Source organism: Clinocottus analis, unplaced genomic scaffold (genome assembly GCF_023055335.1).
Source record: "Clinocottus analis isolate CAN_PGR_092001 unplaced genomic scaffold, fCliAna1.0.p SCAF_8, whole genome shotgun sequence".
In the NCBI taxonomy this organism is placed as follows: domain Eukaryota; kingdom Metazoa; phylum Chordata; class Actinopteri; order Perciformes; family Cottidae; genus Clinocottus; species Clinocottus analis.
In genome coordinates, this window is record NW_027176240.1 from 4,025,501 (window position 1) to 4,047,642 (window position 22,142).

General features: G+C 43.7%; 1 protein-coding gene across 1 annotated transcript in view; it reads left to right on the forward strand.

Annotated features, from left to right (window-relative positions):
• The first annotated feature begins 460 nt into the window (after positions 1–460).
• LOC137779673 (TBC1 domain family member 12-like) overlaps positions 461–22,142 on the forward strand; it is a 23,001-nt gene continuing 1,319 nt past the window's right edge. Inside the window, exons 1-13 of the mRNA XM_068567791.1 lie at positions 461–2,203; positions 9,561–9,693; positions 12,746–12,891; positions 13,463–13,545; positions 13,882–13,999; positions 14,122–14,228; positions 15,092–15,175; positions 15,771–15,865; positions 16,435–16,506; positions 17,440–17,568; positions 17,678–17,787; positions 18,611–18,869; positions 18,962–22,142. The exon at positions 18,962–22,142 is cut by the window's right edge and continues 1,319 nt beyond it. Of these exons, the coding sequence (XP_068423892.1) occupies positions 777–2,203; positions 9,561–9,693; positions 12,746–12,891; positions 13,463–13,545; positions 13,882–13,999; positions 14,122–14,228; positions 15,092–15,175; positions 15,771–15,865; positions 16,435–16,506; positions 17,440–17,568; positions 17,678–17,787; positions 18,611–18,869; positions 18,962–19,033 (2,835 nt within the window). The 5' untranslated portion in view covers positions 461–776 and the 3' untranslated portion in view covers positions 19,034–22,142. The remainder of the gene's footprint in view (positions 2,204–9,560; positions 9,694–12,745; positions 12,892–13,462; positions 13,546–13,881; positions 14,000–14,121; positions 14,229–15,091; positions 15,176–15,770; positions 15,866–16,434; positions 16,507–17,439; positions 17,569–17,677; positions 17,788–18,610; positions 18,870–18,961) is intronic.

The window sequence follows — 22,142 nt, forward strand, 5'->3', positions numbered from 1 at the left end:
TTTGTATTGTGTGTGTATGTCACATCGGGTTATTTGTTAAATTTTTAGGTTAAGGTCCCGATGTGACGTATGTCTCACAACAATTTTTATCTAATTTGCTTTATATCAGTTTCTTCAAGAAATGTGCTCACATCAGGTTCAATACATTAAAGGACATGCTAATTAAACATTAGCTTAGTTTTCGTGATAATGAAATAATGATCTTGTTTTCTCGAGTTAATGACATAATTCACTTTTGTTGTCGAGATAATGATACTAAGTAAATAATCAAAATACTTCTTCCACCTCTGCTATACATTCTGAATAATCGTATTTATTAACGGGGTCAATGGGGTCACGACTGACTGGTGCAGTTACACGCAGCGACCAGCAGGCGTCACTGTAAACCTTTCAACGAATCGGTGCGCGAGCTGGTGGGGGTGGTGGGGTGGGAATGACGTCACGACTGGGGTATTTTCAAGATGGCGCTGGACTGTGGCCGGAATGCCGCTGCTGCAGCCAGCTAAAAACGGTGAGGGGATTTAATTAATCTTCTTTCCGGCGACGACGATTAAATTCTCAAGACGGAGCAACTAGTGTTATTTCTTTAAGACGTCAGGCATCAACATGTCCCAGTTGGTGAGCTTCAGGTGATGTTTCAGGATAAAATGGTAGTCCCTTCTTCCAAGAACAACAAAACCTGCTGCTGCTGCTGCGGAGCCGGGCCGACCGGGCAGGGGGACTCGCTGCGGGATTTTACGCCCGGGGTTGAGGCTCGCTCGACGGACTGAGTGCTCATGGAAACCGCGAAGGAGAACGGAGGGTCGCTCGTCGTCGACGTGAACGAGAACGAAGAAGGCGGAGAAACGGGCGGCGGGGGACGAGCGGCTCACAAGCCCTACGGTGCGTTCAAAGACCGCAGCACGGCGCTGCCAGTTGGTGTCAGCGGGGGTCAGGAAGCCGGGAAGGGTCATGTTTACGTGACCGGTAACGAGAGGAATGTAAACAGGGACGCCTCGCCGAAGCCGCCCCCGCGCGAGAGGGAGATCATGTTGGAGTTGGAGGCGTGCCTCCCCGGCCAGGTGGCGGGCAGCTGTGTGGTGTCAGGGGTTTGCGGCGACATGAACGGATTCACCGAGTCATTCGGCCCGGAGGAGCTGACGATGGTCGAAGAAGGGGGACAAGAAGGGGGAGGAAGAGGGCTCGGCCTCGCGGGGACCACAGGCGCTTCCTGTCCAGCTGTGCTCGGGGCTCTGGTTTCAGTGGACTCGGGCCGAGAGATGCGGCAACCGCCTGCGGGAGAAAGCGAAGGGGAAACCCCGGATTCCGACGACGTCACCTCGGGAGAAGAGGCGACCGGCGGCGGCGGCGGCGGCGGCGGCTGCATCATGACTTTCCTCCCCCTCGAGCGACTGCCATGCACCGGGAAGCACCAGAGGAACTGCGCGTGCGCCGCCGCGGCCCCCCTACAGCGTCCAGATGTAAAGATGCCCAACGGGGATGTCGACGGTACAGAAACGGATGTGGCTTATTGTAAACAGACTGGGGCTCCTCCCGGCCCGCTGGTTCTGGGCCAAAGACGCGGCTCATGCGACGTGGACTGCGAGGAAGTGAGAGTTGTAAACGGTGGCTTGCACATCGTGACCACCACCATGGTGTCATGTGACTGGTCCGACTTGGACAGTTCCCCAGAAATCAACGCTGACATTCCCTTCGACCTGGGGTCAAGGCCGGAAAACGGGGCCGGATCTGGGTTTAGTCTCGGGGGCCAAAGCGACAACAGCGGGACAATAGTCTCTCAGTCCCCAGAGGAGAGTGCCACAGAGCTCCCTCGCTTCCTCGACCCGGCCGAGGACTCCCCCCTCACCCAGGGATCAAGTGCCAAAACCCCCTCGCCCTGCCCGTCATCCCTCTCTGAACCCACCATCAGGGAGGACGAGTGGGGGTTCAGTGACCTCACTTTGCCGGTCAGGCCGCAGAGTTTGAGGACTACCTCCAACATTGTGTCGTCCCTCAGCTGCGACGCCACCCCGTTGTCCCCTGACGATGAGGGGGGGTTTTACTTTGGGGATGAGGGGTACGAGGAGGACTTCAGGAGCGCGTTGGAAGCGGGTCGCAGGCAGAGCGCCCCAGATCAGCTGCCTGATGTCAGCAGCACGCAAGAGGACGGCTCGGACCCCAAGCTGATGCCAAAGAGGTTCGGCATAGCTGACTTCTTCACCAGGTAAATATGAGTGCTCGATACGTCCCAGAGTCGCAGGTAGTCGACACACACAAGTGTTGTGATTGACAAAAGCCACAAAGCTACGACTGCCAGCAAACCAAACAAGCAGTACTTAAACCCAAACATACTCCCAGCACCTGATTTCTTTAAGCCGACAAGGGCCTGTCCTCATCTTGCATCTGTTAGATATTTAATCCTCACTTCTGAACAGACTGTTTGTCAAAAGACTTCAGTATTCGACAAACCAGTGAAATCCCTATTTCCACGCCACTCCTGATTCATTTATTTTCGGAAAGAAGCAACAGAAACTCAACTAAAAAGGAAGGATTTCCTCTCCTCTTGTGCCTTTATCTCCTTTTTTACCGTAGACTTTAGGGAATGCAGTCGCTGATCACCAGCTGTTTGAAAATATACCTTTTATAAGACACGCTCGAGCTGCAAGTCACACTCACTTTCATCTACATTTCAACAGTAAGAGGACCAAATTAAAGTGGTGAGGTCATCAAATCCGTCTGATCATAACCCGAAAATTCAAACAAGACTCTTTTCATGAGGAGAGATAAATATTTCAGGATGGCCTCAAACACAGATGCTATCAATGCTGCCAATAAACTCCTGATATAATCAAGTGTGACATGTTGCCAGGTGGAATGAATTGTTGTGCGACTCTTCCTGTGTGTGTAATGATCCTCATATTCTGCCTCGAGCAGACTTAAATCGAGCTTAAACTGCTCAGGTATTTAATTTTCCTAGTTTGCCCTCGCCTTACGTCTCCAAGAGTGTTGCCGGATTGGTTGACTTTGTTTAAGCTCTTTTGGTATTTTCATCTCTCACCTCAACTCGTAACCTTATCCATTTGATCCGCAAGCCTTTAAAAACACACACAGGTCTCAAGCTGTAATGAGGATCTGGCGTTTTTGTTCAACAACTGGACAGATTGAGCTGACGGCGACAAATGTATTTTATTTTTAGATATTTGGCGTTTTACCTCTTTGCGCCTCGAACGAGCCCCTGTCAGTCCAAAGACAAACAGGTGAGGGGGAACAGAAGGTAGTGTGTGTGTGTGAATTTTTTCCACTGCAATCACAAATGTTTAGGTTCTTCATGGGTGGATATTGTGACACAGCGTTGTCTTCAAATCTTTCGTTTTCACCGACCAACAGTCCAAAACCCCCAAACATTCATTTTTATGATATTGGACTGAGCCAATAAATCCTCACAGGAGCAGACGTCAGAGATGTGCTTTGATATATTTGCACGTTTTAGCAGGAGCAACATTTCAACCTGTGACCTTCGTGACTTTACGACACATCGTGAGCCCTTGAGTTGGCTTTTTACAGCTGGTTAGGAAGGAAGAAGAGAGAGACATGAACAAACACTGTGAATTTCTTGACCTTTTTTGCACGTGAGCATTTGTACAATGATGCTAGCTGCTTGTATGTTGTTTCTTTAAAAAACCCTCCATGCCAGTGTAGCTTCATGAAGTTTGAGTATACTCGAACTGCTTTGCATGTATTTTGGTCAGCTATTGCATTTCCGTAACGTAGTTTCACTGATGAATAACTACATTAGGAACTGCTTAGTCGGGCTGTTTTTTTGTCGACTAAGATTCATGTTGTAATTACTGTCCAATCAGAGCCCGTTCACGTCCGCACAGAAATGCATTACAGCTTTCCACGTCGGAAAAAAAACAGAAACAAAACATGACATTTTGCAACTTGACAAATTTATCCTGCAGAAATTGTCATTTCCAATCTCTTACTCTGGAAATGGAAAGTAGTCCAAATTTTTTTTAATAATCAGACCACTAAATGCACTGAAAAAACATCCTTTTTGTCCACATGGAGCTGTGAAGCTTTGCTTTCACAGCAATAATGATGTGTGCCCCCGGGAGGGCCCTTGAGATATGGTGGTGGGGTAATTCCATATTTAATATCAGTTTCCATTCTCATAGTGGAATTAAAGAGGATGTCAGCCGGGGGACTTGACCGTTTGACACGTATCGGCTTCTCTTCATTGAAATTACGAGCTGCAGTCTGTGGTCTATAGCTGTGTAATAGCTTGCATGTTAATCGTGCCCCAGTTCCGCGTATGTGCAGTAAGTGATACAGCAGGGCTCGATGAGCATTGACTCAGTGCGGCCTCTTTCCTCAGGGCTTAGCCCACATTCACGGCTCCCTCGGCTCTCTCCGCTCTCTACTTCCGAGGCCGATTCATCGCACCGTTTAACCTCCACGATTTCGGCAGCAGAGGCCTCGTGTCTTTTGGTCACAAACACATGATCCTTTTCAACAACCACACTCGCGGGTTGCTTGGCCAGAAGATTGTGTAAACGCACCTGAAAAACAAGTTGGATCAAGGGTATTCTTCTTTGTCACTCATGACATTTAGAGTGGTATTTGAAGCTATGTTGTGAAGACAGAGGTGTAAACAACACGTTTTAGTCCGCCACACCTAAACTACTTTCTCCGATCCACTACGAGCCACAAGTCTGACGCGCAACCTCTTGCGCTTTGACTTGACACCAGGAAGTACGTGAAGCCTTTTTCAGGAATCTGAGGATTTAAAAGCTGCAGCTTGGAGGCAGACGTGTCGGCTGAACTGTTGTTTGCTTTGAAACTTAAACTATAGCAAAGAGAGCCTCTGCTACCTCACGTCCAGGCCGAACGCAACAACACTGTCGCACAGACGGCCTAGAAATACCGAATATCTACGTGCAAGGCAAAAGAAGTTAGTGGAGGTTTAAAATAGGTTTTACGCATAAGTGTTCGTCAAAGATGTTGAGGATAGTTCGCTCTTAAACTACTGATAATGCAATGAGAATCTGGGATATTCACAATGCTGTTTTCTCGTACGGTTTGTTTCCAGATCAAGTTAATTTGGTCCTGATATATCTGTTTCCAGACATCTGGATTGTCTCCAACATCGTAGATTACTTTAATTATTTAAATAGATCCGGTGTTGTGCTCATTGACGTCTGTTGTTGGCTGTAGGGATACAGATTGTGGACGCCACCGTTTTGTGCCAGAGAAAATTGAAAAAATATCTATTAAAATTGGTATTATTTAGAAGAAAAAAACACCCCGTCGTCGCCTCCCTAAACACTCGACGTATCTTGCAGCTCTTCTTCAGTTAATGTCTTCATCCACACGTTGGAAAACAGTTATTTGATCGATAACTAACGATTAGCCGAGTGAGGGGAACTGCACCCAGACCACATTCTTGCAAAAGACACACAAGGAAGTGAAAGAGACATTTTGAGAGCCAAAGGGAAATTCTTTCTATTTGATTTCTGATGCAGTCGAATGTTGTGAGGCCGGCAGGTGGAGGAAAAAATAGTTTTTTCCTCCCTTGAAATCTCCATCTGTGCCGAGGCCTGTTTTTTTTTTTTTTTGGGGGAGAGGTTTGGACGCGAGCCTCAGCAGCTGGCTTAAATGTCACTGCGTCTCAAAGGAAATCCAGACAGACGGAGAGGAGAAAACTGCTCTGCTGGAAAACCTCCACGCTGGCTGTTTGGTTCACACTGATGAGGGCGGGTCAGCGAGGGTCAGCGGTGGAGGACGTGAAATCCACTCTAACACAATCAGGAATGCTCCTTTTTTATTCAAACAACCAGCCTGAAGCAAGGTTTACAAAGCAAAATGTTCAGCTTTTCAACCCCAGCGTGTTACAGTAACATTTTGTAACTTGTCTTGTCGGAGTCAAGGTTAAGTTTATCCGTCCGTAGAATCGGGAACATATTTTCTTTTAATGATAACATTCTGTTGTAATCACTCGAGCTTGAACGGGAGTGTTGAATTGACGACAGAATAGCACTGAAATGTTCTTTTTGCTAAAGATATTAATCTATAAACGGACTCTGAGGGCAAATGGGCGAGATTTTTCACACTGAAAGTCTTCTGGTTTTCCATTTGTAGTGTGTTGTGTTGACAAAAGAGGCAGAACCCATCGACTGTTGAGCTTTTTAACATCCAAAAGATCAACTGTGCAAGAGTTGAACTGGCTACTTGTGATTGGCTGCGTCTGTGCTGAGATTGAAATGCATACTGCTGGTTGAAATAGTTCTCAAAACCATGTGGTACATGTATATTTTACTTGCTTTTGTATCTTTATGTACTTGTGAGCAATGCTGCTGTAATCCTGTAATTCCCCCACTGACGGACTAATAAAGGATTTCCTTATCTTATCATATCTAAAATCTTACTTCTAGCATTTACAATACCCTTTTTTTTGCTTTACATAACGGCAACGTTCTGGCATGAAATCTGAATTTTAGCTTCAGTACAATTTTATTTGAAACAGCTGTCACATCGTTGCCAATTGTACATTTTCACAGAACAGTTTTCCCCCAAGAATCTAATTAAAGTTGATTTTATCAAGAAGGCTTCAATGCAATTTGGACCTGTGAGCTGTCTCTTGTTTGGTGGTGTTTGTTTTTTGATTGAAGGGCCAAGAAATACACTTGTTCACCCATCAGCCATCTCTTTTTATACACGCTATCAGCGCATCTTGTTCTTTTTTGTCCCCAACTAATTCCCTTCGTTCATGTCCATTGATTTACCAACGCTTTGCATGCCTGGGGGAATTATATTAGCTCTAATCGCCTTCGTGGTTAATTATTTACAATCAGACATCCTGTGCACGCCACATAGATGTAATCTCACATGCTCACGTGTATTTCTGGCTTCTTTCTGGCTCTGTTGAGTAAAACGAGGCCTTTTTTAAAAAAAAATGTGCAGCTACAGGTGTGTCTGACACCACAGAGAGAACAAGGCCGCGTCTGATCTGAGGAACGGCTTGTTGTACCCGACACGAAGGGAAACGTTGTGTTTTATGTTTCACACGCTGACGTATGAATAGTGACAACCGGACCTGTTGTATGAGACCTGCTAGCGCTGCTAGCGTCTCATTGTTCTTCTTTCCAGAAGGCTGTCACGTCTATTTTCATGTATTTTGTGCATTTCAGGTGGATCCACATTTTGCGGTTTGAGTGTTTGATCCTCTGTGTTTTTCAGGTTTTCTTTGAGCTTCAGGCTTCCCACAGTTACAAACCAAGAGTCGCTTTTGTCATTGTCATTTTGTCAGTTGGTAAAAAAAAAAAACCCATAGCAAATAGCCACAAAGTTCAGAAAATAACTTCCTCTTTTCTATTTCTGGTGTGTTTCACTTGTTGCATGACTACTACAACAAGAGATAAGACACCGTCCCAGAGGGAACTATTGTGCTTTTTACTCCACAACATTTATCTCACTGCTTTAGTTCCTGAACAAATTAAGATTATTTTTTTTACATTTAAATACAGAAAAAAATACGTATTTAATATGATTTTAGAAAGAGAAGTAGCTACCCAAATATTTTGATCGTGGTTGAAGTGATTTTCTATGCAAACATTTTTTTTTACGGGTTGCATTATTTGCTGCTTTTCCTTTTTAATATAATCCTTTTATAATAGTTTAATGTGTTAGTTATGATGTTGAGGGGTCACTTTGGGCTTCTGGGTAACTGTGACGGCATTTTCCACTATTTATAGAAACCATTCGATCAATTAATGGAGAAAATGATCAGCAGATTAAACCATAATGAGGATAATCATGAGTTAATAGTTGAAAATGGGCTCCACCTCAACCAAGTACAACATTAAAATCCTGCTTTTTAATCAATGCATGAGTTATAATAATAGTGTATGTATAAAAAATCAAACAGGACAGAAAACAAGATTAAGATGTGAAAGTTGCAACTCGCAACAAATAATCGATAATCAACAAAAATGAACTGTTTACAAATGTATGTGTCATATCATTCATTCTTAGAGGTTTTTTCTCAACACTTGTTGTGCTATCGGGGAGTCAAAGTGTCGGTCTTTAAAGGACGAGGTTGTTTTCTTTGACACTTGACTGGATTCTTACACAAACACTTCAGAGGGAAGAAGGCTGAGCCAGCAGAGACGGGAGGAATAATATTTGCTCGGCTGTCTGCTTGGGCCACTGCGTGTGTGTGTGTGTGTGTGTGTGTGTGTGTGTGTGTGTGTGTCCACTTCCTTTTCATAACTCCTCGTTCCTCTGCCTCCTTCCCTCTTTCTCTTTCCACCAGCTGACCAGCAAACTCTTCTTCCAGTGAAATAAATGTAAAACTGTTGATTTGGCAGCTTTTTTTTTTGCTGCAGCTTCACTTCAAAAAGCAGCTGCATGACTGCGGTTAGACTGATGATGATGATGATGAGAGATTAGTCTCCATCATTACATTTACCCTTTCTAGCTGCATTTCTTTTCTCTTTTGTATACAAAGAACTAAGTTTTTGTTCAGCAGCTTTTAAGACGTTAAGAACTAATAATGCTCTGAAATCACTGAATTCTGGATATCTAAAAAAAAAAACATTCACAAGATGGGAAATTGTTTGTTTACTGGTGATAAAGAACATTTACAACATATTATGACATTATCAGTCTTTGTTTTTGTAAAACAGGCAATTAATGTCTCCAATTGTGTTCTTATTGACAAAAAAGTTTCCTGGAAAGAATATTTGGCTACAAAGTAATTTAGAAATAAACAATATTCTGAGAGTGCACGTGAGGTACGCGCGTATTGATCGCAGAGGAACTTGCTTGAAATAATAATAGAGAGATGTTCATTTATTTATGGGAAACCTGTTCTTGTCTTTGGAAACAAAGATCCGAGGTGCCAATTAAACACCATCTATGTTCTAAATATAGACCCAAATTACAAGAGGCGTTCAAGGAACTGCCCTAAATACATGCGTATCAGCTCCTTTCTAGGAGACTGTGTGACCCGTAAAATAATGTTACCAACAGGTTTTCAACGCATCAACATACACGCAAAGTAAATTTAGAAGAATAAAACAAAACTGCTGAAGATTCTGTGATTTGTTGTTTTTTTTTAAATGTAACGTGTTGTGTATAAATTGTAAAAACCGATAATCTTACACAATACTCTTGGTCTCTGTCGGTGTATTGCAGCATATTGTCATCGCTACGTGGGCCGCTGGTGGAAAGTCTCGCATGTGGAAAGTTTTCTGGATGAAAGTTGTTTTTTTTCCCCGCTCGTTGCTATTGAAGAGATTTTTTTTCTTCTTTTATGTTTGGACTGGTGGCTTCCTGTGTGGAGACGGTTTCCTGCAGCGATCGAATCGTCCGCACCAGAATTACATTTAGACAAACGGGGAGACAACGTCTAACCCTGCTGCACACACACTTTGTGACTCGAGACTGTGTACAGTGAGGCTTTCTATTGATAAACTTGTAATATCCACTTCATTGCCTTCAGTTCTAATTTTATGAATATGTGTTTCGTAGAAGTTCAGTTCCGCTGTAATAATGATTCTTTCCGTCTCTCTTTTCAGGAGCCTGTTTTCTAGGAAACCCAAAGAGCCCAAGGCATTGTCCCATAATGCAACAGGGTGGCGACTGTTTGGCAAGACGACACCTGCAGAAGAGCCAACTACAGCCCCCGACTCCACCGTGTCCACACAGCAGGTCAGCTCTCTAAACGCACGCATATCACCGCGTCTGAGCTCCTCAATCAGCACAAAAGATGAACAACTGTATTAGAAAACACCAGGTTCTATGAATTAAAAAGTGCAAGGACGACATGAATACAGAAGTATTAAAGTTACAGCTCCTCGAGGTGCATTTCTGTAACAATCATCCAGTTGAAAATGAATCCGTATCGTTCTCTGGGGAAAGTTTTGGTTGAATTCAGAAACTGCAGCGTCGTGTTTTGATCCAAACTCTTATGTTACTTGCGCTCTAATTTGATGACCATTGAGAAGATCAGGGAAAAAAATAACTGGTTTAAATGAACAAAGTACTGCGAGGAACAATAGTTTCCGTGTCTGCCAAATCAGGGAGGCTGCTTTCACTTTCTAATAATGGATCACAGATCAGATAACGATCAGCTTTCATAGTAACCGTGTAGCAGCGCACGATCCTCGTGTTCGCTTTGTTTCTTTCCACACGTACTCGTAAATAAAGTGAGCACCTACAAGTGTTTTTGACATTTAGACCATTTTGACATCGTTTAAGACATCCATCAACAAAGATGTGGCTTCTCTGGTGTCAATGATGTGCAGCTTTTCTCTCGTGTTGCAACGAAACTGAATATGTTACGACACGTGAAGACGTCCGCTTGTGCTCTTAAAACTGGTCGAGTATGCGTATGTTACGTTTTTATACATGGCTAAAGGTTTATAGAAGTTACATACTGTGTGTGTGTGAGTGAGTGTGTGTGCCGAGGTTGATGCACTTAGACTGCATCTGTTTACGTACAACGCTGTGGCTGAAAAAGAGGCTGTTAAATGGATTTGCTCTGCGTGTATGTATTCGGTCACTAGGCAACTTCCACACACCGCCTGCAGTGGAAGACGCAGATCATTACCAACCCCATCGCTCTCTATATATATATAAATATATATGTTATGCACACACACACACACCATTCACCCTCTATCCCCCACAGGCTGTGTGGTATAAGGTCGTGCCAGAAATGACACGCATACATAGTTAAACATACACAGCTGTTCCTCTCCTGCCATGCAGAGCAGGTGGTATCCTGAACACACACAGGCACACGCACACTGCGGCAGCTTTGTGTCTCTCCAGTTGAATTTAATTAGATGAGGTTTGATTTTTATATCAGACACGAGAAACTTCTAACTCTATGATGAAGCTGCTCCCAGACAAGACTTCGGCTGGAGGCTTTGGCACGGGGCCTCCTGTTGTTGAAGTATCCTGGATAAAGACGGCAGATCCCCACCGTGCTAATTTCAGCTCTGATCTCGCTGTGTAGCGCGGAGGCCGACTGAAAGCTGACGGCACCGACCGCAAACCGCCTGACGGCCGCCGGCCTTCGCGCTTATCAGCTCACATGATGGAGGAACCGGCCAGATGTTGTTTGGCTTCAGTTGTTTTAAAGTCAGTTGGTGCAGGAATAACTACCAGGGATTACTGCTAAAATTATAATCCTAACTGTCTGTTTCCTGTTGCAACATGACAACAGCCAGCGGTTTTCCTAGTTTGGTGTGAAAGATCGAACGTATTTGAGGAAACGTTAGTGTTGGACCTTTTTAATGCTGTTGTGGCTGAATGGGAACAAAATGCCCCACGACAGCTTCAATATCTGGACTGAAACCAGCCGATGTTCATGGTTTGTCGAATGAGAAGTTCAGATGTTGCAGAAAACTCTGTAAATGATACACAGCAGCTTCCACGGTGCAGTTAACCGACTTTAATCACTGCATCAGTCACCTGATGGTCTACATATGATTCTCGCCTGGTAGTGAAACTCATGACTTTTTCCATCTTCAGAGTCAGACAGTGAACTCTTTCTCCCTCTGCTGGCGACGCTCAGGAATCCGTGCGCATGAAAAGGCTTGTTGTGTTGTTGACCCGCAGCTGTCCCGCTCCGCCGAATGAACTGTTTATTGTGCGCCTGTTCGACCGTTAGACCTCAGATGTGCGCGTTCACACTCGCACGAGGACACAAACACTGACATTCATTAGTGGACCTGCAGGCCGCACAAATGGACTCGTGAACGGCGTTCACACCACGTACATGCTTAGTCGCTTTGATGGTGCACAAAGTCTCACACAAGTGCATGCGCACACACATCCACACACACACTGCAGAGCTTTTCCTTCCACAAACTCCTTTCTCAGTGCCGAAGCTCATGAACAATACTCGCTGTGTGTGTGGATTTACATTTAACAAACAAAGATGTCTAGTGTCTTGACTCCACATGTTGTATAGTAACATTCAACATTAACACACTACATTTGTGTTCAAATTGAACGGTTATAATTGTATGACTAAATAACTATATGCGTTTCTTTTAACAAAATCACAATGTCAGTTAGGAGCTTCCCATCACACGGTCTTCCTCTGCAGATGGAGTTTGTCTCGTTGTCCCTGAATGCAACCTTTTCCTTGTTGAAAGTCAAGATTGAAAGTGAATTCTTGACCGTGGAAACGGCCTTTGGCAAAAGTACAGCTCACTACACTGTTTAGTGGCGGCTCTGGATGGAAAGTTTACATCTACAATGTCCTGTCAACTCCATCTGCTGAGGAAGATCATGTGACACAAATAATCACCCTTTTTGGAAGATGTTTATGTCAACGTTGGACTTTGTATTTCTTCAGTTTGCTACTTTGCTGTTACTTTTTGTGTATTTATCAGCATTAATAAAGTTAATTCAGATATTAAAGTTTGCATTTCTGGTATGGATGTGACTTTTAACGTGTTATTTGAATGAATTCGTACAAAGGCAGAAATCTTCAGCACCTTGCATGATCTTTTCAGAAAGACGTGTTAAAGAAACCTTAACAGACCTTAATGAGTCCTGATAAAATAATCCTCAGTGATGTTGACACAATGACTAAGAGGGTAACGGCAACTTGTATTCTACAATCATCCTTTTATTGTAACGCAGCCTTTAGAGTCAAGAAAAGACAAAACCTTCGCCAAAATAACATATTAAATTGAACTGAGGGGGTTCAGATCTCTGACGGCCGCTGTCCTTGTTTGTGTAGTGTCCAGAGGAAGAGTTGGAGGAGGACTTGGATGCGTCCTCGGACGCGTCCTCGTGTCCTCAGCTTCCCTCGGCTGCAGGCAGAAGGAAGAACCTGGAGTTTGAGCCTCTTTCCACCACGGCGCTCATCCTGGAGGACCGTCCAGCGTGAGTACCAGTCAGAGACACACGTGGAGCTCAGATTCCCTCGTTCACTGGTTCAGTCTGAGACAATGCGGTTAATAATGGTTCCATATTGATTTGTATGTTTTGTTGATTAATACTGCGGTAACTGTGACAGGAACCTGAGCTGATGAAATCCCTTTAATTACGGTGCAAACGGATCAAAACAAACAGTCATAGTTCTTACTTTTAATGTCAGTATTTCGCTGGGCTTTGTGGCAGATAATGTCTACAGATTCTAGATTAATTGATAATGGAAATTATTGTTGGTTGAAGCCTTAAAACACTTTAGTTCAAAGTACTTCATTTTTTTTTTAACTTACTGCATTTTTTCCCCTCATTGGTGCATTTTTCTGCTGGGATTTTAAAACATACTCATTTGTCTCGGCTTGTAAAACATCCTGAATGCTGTGTGTAAAATCTATTTTCTCATGATAGTGGCATGACAGGTTCATCTAATCCCGTGCCTACCCGTGTGTTAAATTACCTGTTTTAAAGTGCAAAGTGGCTGATTGCTCGTGTGCACATCAGTCTGACTGGTTTTTCGGTCTTTCAGGAACTTACCCGCCAAATCTCTGGAGGAAACTCAGAGACACAAAATGGAGTACGATGAGATGGTCGCAGGAGCCAAGCGGAGAGGTGAACACACACACGCGCACACAGACACACAAAGAGCAAATGTCAACAACTAATTGCAACCAGCATCTAAAATTGTCTTTTTTCCTCACCTACCAAAAACGAACAAAGAGACGGTCGACAAGAACAATTTCCTACAGTTTATTTGACGCAGCCATTGCTTTAATTTCATTAAATTAGACAGATCAAGAGTAGCCAGCAGGGACAAAGTTACTCAACAGGAAGACTAAAGACTGAATGCAAGCAAAACCTGTTACCCTCTCACTCTCAATCTCTCTCTCTCTCTCTCTCTCTCTCTCTCTCTCTCTCTCTCTCTCTCCCTCTCTCTCCCTCTCTCAGAGATGAAGGAAGCCCAGAGGAAGAAGCGTCAGATGAAGGAGCGGCACCGACAGGAGGACAGCATCTCCAACGCCATGGTCGTCTGGAACAACGAGATCCTGCCGCACTGGGACAGCGTGTACGTCACCACGGCTGTGTGTGTGTGTGTGTGTGTGTGTGTGTTGTGTACACACAGTGGGTGTGTATTATGTTTTCTGGTGCGCCCCGTGTTTATTTTGCCCATTGTGTGCGTGTGTGCAGGAAGGGAACGAGGCGGGTGAGGGACCTCTGGTGGCAGGGACTTCCTCCTAGTGTCAGAGGACGAGTGTGGAGCCTTGCCATCGGCAACGAGCTCAACATTACACCAGGTACACACACACACACACACACACACAGTATATACATTTCTCTTATTGTAAGCAAATCTCATGTTCAGATCCAAAACAACAATGAATTGGTCGGTGTTTGTTTCAATGCCGGATGTATCTACACACTTTTATTACCCTGAACACACACTGTATTTTATTTTTATTTATACATAGGTGTTTTTTAGTGTCATCAACAGCTGGTTTGTATTTCACAGACTGTAAACCAATGGGTTTGTAGCTGAGAGCCACAGACTAAAGTCATTTCTCAGTTCCTCAGAGGAACAAAACGAGGAGTCGAGGCAACAGGCGTTGGAGAGAAAATGAGACGTCCGCGCTCTGGAGCCGTCATTTAGAAAAGCAATAACAATTAAACGTGACGTGTTGCACAGCTGCGTCGCCTGTACTTTGTCACGCCTCATGTAATTGTCAAGAAGAGCGCCAGAAATACTTCTTCAAAGGATACACCCACGCATCCTAGCTCCTAGCTCACAGCTCCTCCTGCAAGCCTCCTTTGTCCTCGAGATGAAAATCAGGAATTGAGTCCTTAAACATGCTTCGCTGAGATCTATTTATCTCTCTATTTATCCATTTTACACACTGTTTAAACTTACATTATTTTCCTTAAATACACAGTGCGCAGTTATTATATTCTATTGTGTATATATCTGTTTACATTTAATAACAAATGAACTTCCTTATTGGGCGCTACTCTAACAACTCTAAAATGAATAAAATGCTCAGTGCTAAATAGGTGAAGTCTGTCCGTGTTTCTCAGACACAATCACTTGAGCTTTTGACCTTTTCTGTGTCTCACGTCGAAGTGAAAACCTGATTTGTGGTTTTGTGTGTTTCTCTTTGTGTAGAGCTGTATGAGATCTTCCTGTCCCGAGCCAAAGAGAAGTGGAGGAGTTACAGTGAAACCAGTTCAGTGAACGACAGCGAGAGCGGTACGAGCCTGAACGCCGTAAACGCCAACAAGCCACTCGAGGCTCTTCTGAGCGACGGCGCTAACTTCTTTCTTTCTGCGTCGCGTCATTTTGTAACGTTACTGCAACTTGTTTTTAAAGCTCTAAAAAGCAGTTTGTAAGTTTCAGTAATGAGGAGAAAGTAACCATTTAGATTCCCGATATGTATAGATGAACTAATATCTGCAAATCCCAGCTCTCCGTGCAGACTTTTAACTCATTACTGATTAATAAAACACTGTCGACATGTGTTTTTGTCTGCAGAGTCTGAGTAATCCCATCTACACCAAGACACATTGTGAAGTCATTAAATGTGTCCTCGTGTGTCATTTCAGCCCATGTTCATAAGTCAGCCTCCCAGTCACTGCTGGCTGATCAATGTGGCGCTTTAAAAGCATTTGGTCACTCTTAGTGCGTAACAGGAAGAATGAATACGATGCACTGCGCAGCATACGAGGAATCACCTTTAGACTCGGATATGCTGGTCTGAAAGAAGCCTCACAGTGTCATGGACTCAAACCTACACAACCACCTAAAGTGAAGTGTGACGTGTATCTTGTGTGCGTTCCTCTGTTAGACGGAGGAGCTTCTCTGGCTGACAGAGAGTCCAGTCTGGACCTCATCAAACTCGACATTTCCAGAACCTTCCCCTATCTCTTCATCTTCCAGAAGGTATTTCATCTGTAACATCTGCTGTGTGTGTGTGTGTGTGTGTGTGTGTGTGTGTCTGACTTTCTGAGGGTCATAGGAGGAGGTTGTGCATACAACTCACGTCAAGAAAGTAGCGCCGTAATTTTCAAAATGCGCTATCAAAATTGTTCAAACATAACTTCATTTTAGGCTTGATTTTTCATCTTAATCTGGCTACGACATTGCATTAATGATCTCTGATGTTAGAAAACTAATCGGTCTGAGGATAAAAGTTCATTTTATTATCACATTTTAAATGATTGGCAGTAATAGAAGGTGTAAGTCGATGTTAGCTATTTGGCTTAAACATGCAAAACCACTAGTATGGTCCTTTTTAAGACTTAAGTTTAGGTTAAGATAAGGGTAAGATTTCTTACTCCTTAAGAAATGTGTCCCGGTGTCAGACACTGCAGAAGTTTGATTAGCCGTCAGAGCAAAGGCAGAGGTTTTAAGTTCCTCACATTCCTTTGATTATATCTGGCCTCCATTCACACCTGTCCATCCTCCTCCTCTTCCTCTTTCTATCTGGTCGTTCTCTCCTCTCTCTGCAGGGCGGCCCCTACCATGACCTCCTCCACAGCGTCCTGGGCGCTTACACCTGTTACCGACCGGACATCGGCTACGTGAGTTTGATCATTCGTCCTGATATTTAATTGTTTACAGACAGAATTGAACTGAATTAGATTTCATCCTGCAGGGTTTGAATGTCTTCTTTGGGTTTGCATTTTCACATTGCACACATCGTTGGTGTCTAATATTTAGGGATGGGTATTTAATTTAGATACTAGCGGTCGTACACAACTTGTGAGACAATGAGAGTGTAGTTAAAACCTTAAGTACAATATTTTTTTATTGCTAAAAAGCAATAAATTGAACCCAGCAACAGACCTACTTAACACAATTAGTCAAATAGTGTGTTCTCCTTTACTTGTATGAATGTACAATAAAAAAAGTAGTGAGACATTTTGAGCCTTTCCAGTATGAGCAACATGACATTTGAAACTTCTCTGTATTGTTCTGTTCAATCCAAAGTCCCTCCTATTCTGAATGAATATGTCCGTGTCATTGAAAGAACTTCAACACATCTGTGGTTGATCTCTACGACGCAGACGCATCTTAAATCAGTTCATTCCAAACTTCTTATCCGCTCTTTCAATGTGACTCTGCTGCTGCAGAAGCAGAGTGTTTCTTCTATGTTGAAGGTCGTGAACACAAAGTTTCATGTCTGGCATGCTGTGTGCAAACAGTTATATTTAGACAGGAGAGAATATGATATACTGCTTTGTGTTCATGGTAAAGTCTACAACACACGGATGTTGTGTTCAGATGTTTGAAAATGTGGCTACAGGTTAAACAAAAGGATGTCAGAGACAACGAATAAACACTAGCAAGATCATCGTTTAATGTTTAACTGATGACAACGTTTCTTATTTAAACAAGATTGTGAAAGAAAGAGGAACAAAAGAACAGAATTGTGAATGAAATAAATGTATGAATCTACACTAACGGCTCATCTTTCATGCTGATCTGGAGTCTGTGTTGTTTTGACATTTCAGGTCCAGGGAATGTCGTTTATCGCTGCCGTGCTGATCCTCAACCTGGAGGAGGCCGAAGCCTTCATCACCTTCGCCAACCTGCTCAATAAACCCTGTCAGATGGCCTTCTTCAGAGTGGACCACGAACTGGTACACACACACACACAAAGACACACAAACTGTAACCCGGTGTCACTCATTTTGATCGCGTATGGCTTAGTTCTCGTCCTCCATCATCTCTTTTCTCTCTCCGTGTCAGATGTTGAAGTATTTTGCAGCCTTTGAGGTTTTCTTTGAGGAGAATCTGCCTCGTCTCTTCAGCCACTTCCAGAACAACAACTTGACCCCTGACCTCTATCTGATCGACTGGTGAGTTATTAAAGCGGTTACAAGTAGACGCAGCAGTGACCAACAGACAGATTAAACGGCTTTAACCGCGTTGGATGAGAGGATATTCGGATAAAACGGATCCATGACGCCGTTTTCTTCTCCTTTCATTCAGCTGGAAGTTGTGTAACGTCGCCACGGTGCGTTTGTGTGGAGTGAAAAATAGCTTTTTAAATACTTCATCGCTCATCAGCAACCAGCAATATTTGCATGCAGTTAACACACCAGTTATAATTTAGTTACATTACATTTAGCTGACGCTTTTTCTCCAAAGCGTCTCACAATAAGTTAATTTAACCGTGAGAACAAACTCAGAACAACAAGAATCAGGAAAGTACAACACAAAATAGAGTCAAACTACAAAGTGTCATCAGTAAAAGACATTTAAGTTCTCATTTGCTCTAAATTCAGCTCTAAAAGTGTCTTCTTTTTTTTTTTTTAAAGTGCGGTGCAGTTGATAAAATTCATGCTGATGCTTTAAAAGTGTTAAATTTGAGAATATAATTTGGTGGCAGCTCATCTGACCAAAGGGAAATACTGTAATATTACGACTGTGTAAATATAGTGTTGCATGTAAAAGACCCTAATGAGGATAAGCGGTTAAGATAATGGATGGATGATGGATGTAAAAGTCCTGCATTTTACTTTTGATTTGTATACATTTACTAAAAATCATGAATTTAAAATGTACAATTTTTCCTGATTTGTTTCCAATATACAACATATATTTAAAAAACCCATGCATCCATCAAAAAAGAGGCGTTGGTTTTGTGCAGTAACGGCTCGTGTGTGTGTGTCTGTGCAGGATCTTCACTCTGTACAGTAAGTCCCTCCCTCTGGACGTGGCGTGTCGGGTGTGGGACGTCTTCTGCCGGGACGGGGAGGAGAGCTTGTTCCGGACGGGTCTCGGCATCCTGCGGCTGTTCGAGGAAGTCCTGCTCCAGATGGACTTCATCCACATCGCCCAGTTCCTGACGCGCCTGCCGGAGGACCTGCAGGCGCACACGCTCTTCACCGCCATGGCCAACACGCACATGATCAGCAGGAACCGCCGCTGGGCTCAGGTAGGCGTCCCGCGCCGAGGACCGGGCTTTGACGAAGTGTTTCTGACGTAGATATTGATTGTTTTTCACCCCCCGCACGGGTTTTCTCACAGGTGTTTTCTGCACTGATGAAGGATGTAAATAAAGAAACGGACAAAAACTCCAGCCCGGCTTTGAGAAGCTAACACTAGCCACCTTCGACGCTAACGCCACCTTCCTCCAAACTAATCTTCAAACGTGAAGGTTGAAGCCGCGCCGCGCCGGCACCGCTAACGTGGAAAAGGTCGGCAGCTTGAAGCTACGTAGCCTGAAGCCGAACTTTCTCTTTCCGGAGGCGTCGCTACGAAGCTTGAAGCGAACACGAGGTGCTGCAGCCGAGGCCAGAGAGTCTTGTGTTGGGACCGGAGCGGGGAAACCGAAGCGGTTTGTTCACTCTAAACTTCAGCAGCCGGCGTCAGTGTTTTGATGTGGGAGAAGCGACTGTTGTTGTTGTTTTTGTTGTTGTTGTAGCAGCGGTGTCACTGATCTACCAGCCGGAAGAAGCGGACAAATTAAAACCGACTTTCAGATGCTATTCTGTGTTATTTCCCCTCCGTGAGATTCTGCCTCCACGTTTGGGTCACAAACGCCACTAACACACGACAACAACAAAAAAAGGCTAAAATTCTCATTTCCGGTGCGCGCGGTTTTCTAAAGGCTTCAAAAATGACTTTTTAATTATTATTGTAGGTTTTGGTTTCACTCTATTATTGATTTTTGCATCTTTTTGCTTGAACTCTGGATCCTAAAGATGACGCGACTCTGCAGCAGCACGGCTGACGCTGATATACTCGCCTCCCATTTTAATAGCCTCGCTCTTTTTAAATGGTCATCTGGAGGCAGAAACAAGTGAATATGGGAAGAAAACACAGGACCGAAGAAGAAAAGGGCAACGGAAACATGTTGCGCAACGTAGCCTCTCATAACAATAAATACAATAATCCACATTAGTGATTTTAATCAAATACAAGCAGACTCAATATGGTGATGGTTTCACCAGAAATGAATTATTCATGCTCCATTGGGCTCAAAGTATTTTTGACATTAATTCAATATTTAAAGAATGTCATCCTCAATTAAATTAAATACATATACGGGGGACAGTTTCAAGAATTGTAGACGTATTTATTGACATGGATTCATGAAATATGGATCTATTAGAGCTGAAAAAGACGGCCAGCTTCTGATAATGTTCCATCGGGACCTTAAATGTAGGAGCGCGGAGGCCTCTGCGCTTTGAAAACGAGTGTTTCACGGATCCAGACTTTAAAACACGCAGCGCTGATCGACATCATGGAAACGAAACCACGCAGAAGCAGCTCAGACTGAATCGGCGGCGGCATTAAGTGCCTCCGTGTTTCCTCAGGAGGAAAGAAACCAGACGACCGAGACGCCAGATGAACTTTACAGCAGACGCCAGAGCAGCAGCACGAGCTCGGCTTGCAGCTTTTCAGCGTCTCCGCTCCAGAACGACGCGTTCTGGTCTCCGCAGCGGAACGGGTCTAAAAAAAATGCAAAAATACTAATTTCAGCAGCAAGATTGAAAGTTAATATTAACTATGGACTCTGAAGAAGAAAACGACTGCACGTTGCGGCTTTTTCATACGATGAAGTGACGTTTTGTATTTTTTACATGAGGATGCTTCATTTTAACATCATCTTCCTCATAACACTTCCTCTGATGAAGAGGAACTGCAGGTTGCAGACCCATCTAGTTGAATGATTAGCCCGCTCTTCTTAAATGTGACATTTTTCAGCTTTTCTTCGTATGATTTGATTGTAAATCGAGTTTTGGACAAAACATCTCTTTGCTCTGATATTAAAAACATATTTCTTACATTTTTACAGATGAAACAGTTACAGCTGCAACTAACAGGTGTTCGATTATTCTGCTGATTATTTTTTCAATGAATCATTTGCTTTAAATAATCTCAGTAACATCTTCAAATGTGTTCCAGCAAAAACCCCAAAACGTTCAGTTTGTCATCAGAAGTCTAAAAAGCTATTTCATATTCTCATTTCAGATGCAACCAGCAAGGTTTTGGCATTTTTTGGTTAAACAAACAATGGATTGGTTGTCAGAATTGTTGCAGATTTTAGAGCTGAAACAAAAAGTATGTTAACAGAAAATACATCCAATAATTGAGAAAATAATCTGCAGATTAATTGATGAGGTAACTGTGATGCCGTGAAACGCAAAGTGAACCAATGCTTTAAAAATGACGGCAGCAACAAAGATGGAGTCCTCTTCCTGCTCTCGGTCGAGCAGCGCCGAGTGATTCCGTTTATTCCCTTTGGATTATAATCTCAGAGAGACTGAGCGTCGCCCGGTCGGGTCTCTCCGGCCTGTTGGAGTGCTTTACGTCGCCGCCGCGTTCGCTTTTTGCTTTGAGCGCTTCTTTTTGATTCGCACACACTAGAAGTGTAATCTCCACCTCCATCCACGCCATCGCTCCCTCTCCACAACCATCACACACACACGCACACGCACACACACACACACACACACACACACACACTACAGATGAGGAATACTTTACATTTACCTACCAGCAGCTGAGCAGGCCTTAAATATGTGGACCAAGCAGCCACTTTGTAGTTTCCTCACATCGACTCTGCAGCTTTTCTCGGTTGTTAAAGCAGAAGACTCAGTGGAGGAGACGAGCAATCCTAGAGGAGGAAGAGGAGGAAGAGGAGGAGAGAGAGAGAGGGAGGGAGACACACACACACACACACGAGAGGAGATGAGAAGTTTGGCAGTAAAACAGGAAAAACGTAATAATTGTTGTTACTTTGCTTTTCTCTTCATGATAATAACCCATTTCTTCATTATTTTTCAAACGATAAACATGGCGCTGTAACGTGGAGTAGAGCGATGAAACAGTAATGAATTGATTGTGAAGTGTCTCATAATTAATAGTTTGTAAAAGAGAAAACTAGTCAAACGAGGAAAGTTTGAGCGACGCCAGCGAGCGTCTCAGCCGGCCTCGTCCTGACCGCCATGTTGCAGCGTTTCTGGGGAGTTTTCTGCTCAGCGTTGCACAAAATGACTCCAGAGCTGAAGCTTTGCTGCTGTTTCACATCAACCAATCAGAAGCCAGTATTCGTGTGTCCCGGCTGCATTGTTTGTGTTGTTTGTACAAACTGCCAAACGCTTTGTTCATCGTATGGTGAGGTCTAGATTCAGAGGAGGTGATTTCTATTTATTTATTTTGTTCTTAAAAAGGTGAAAAACTACAACTTGCTTTGCTCTCT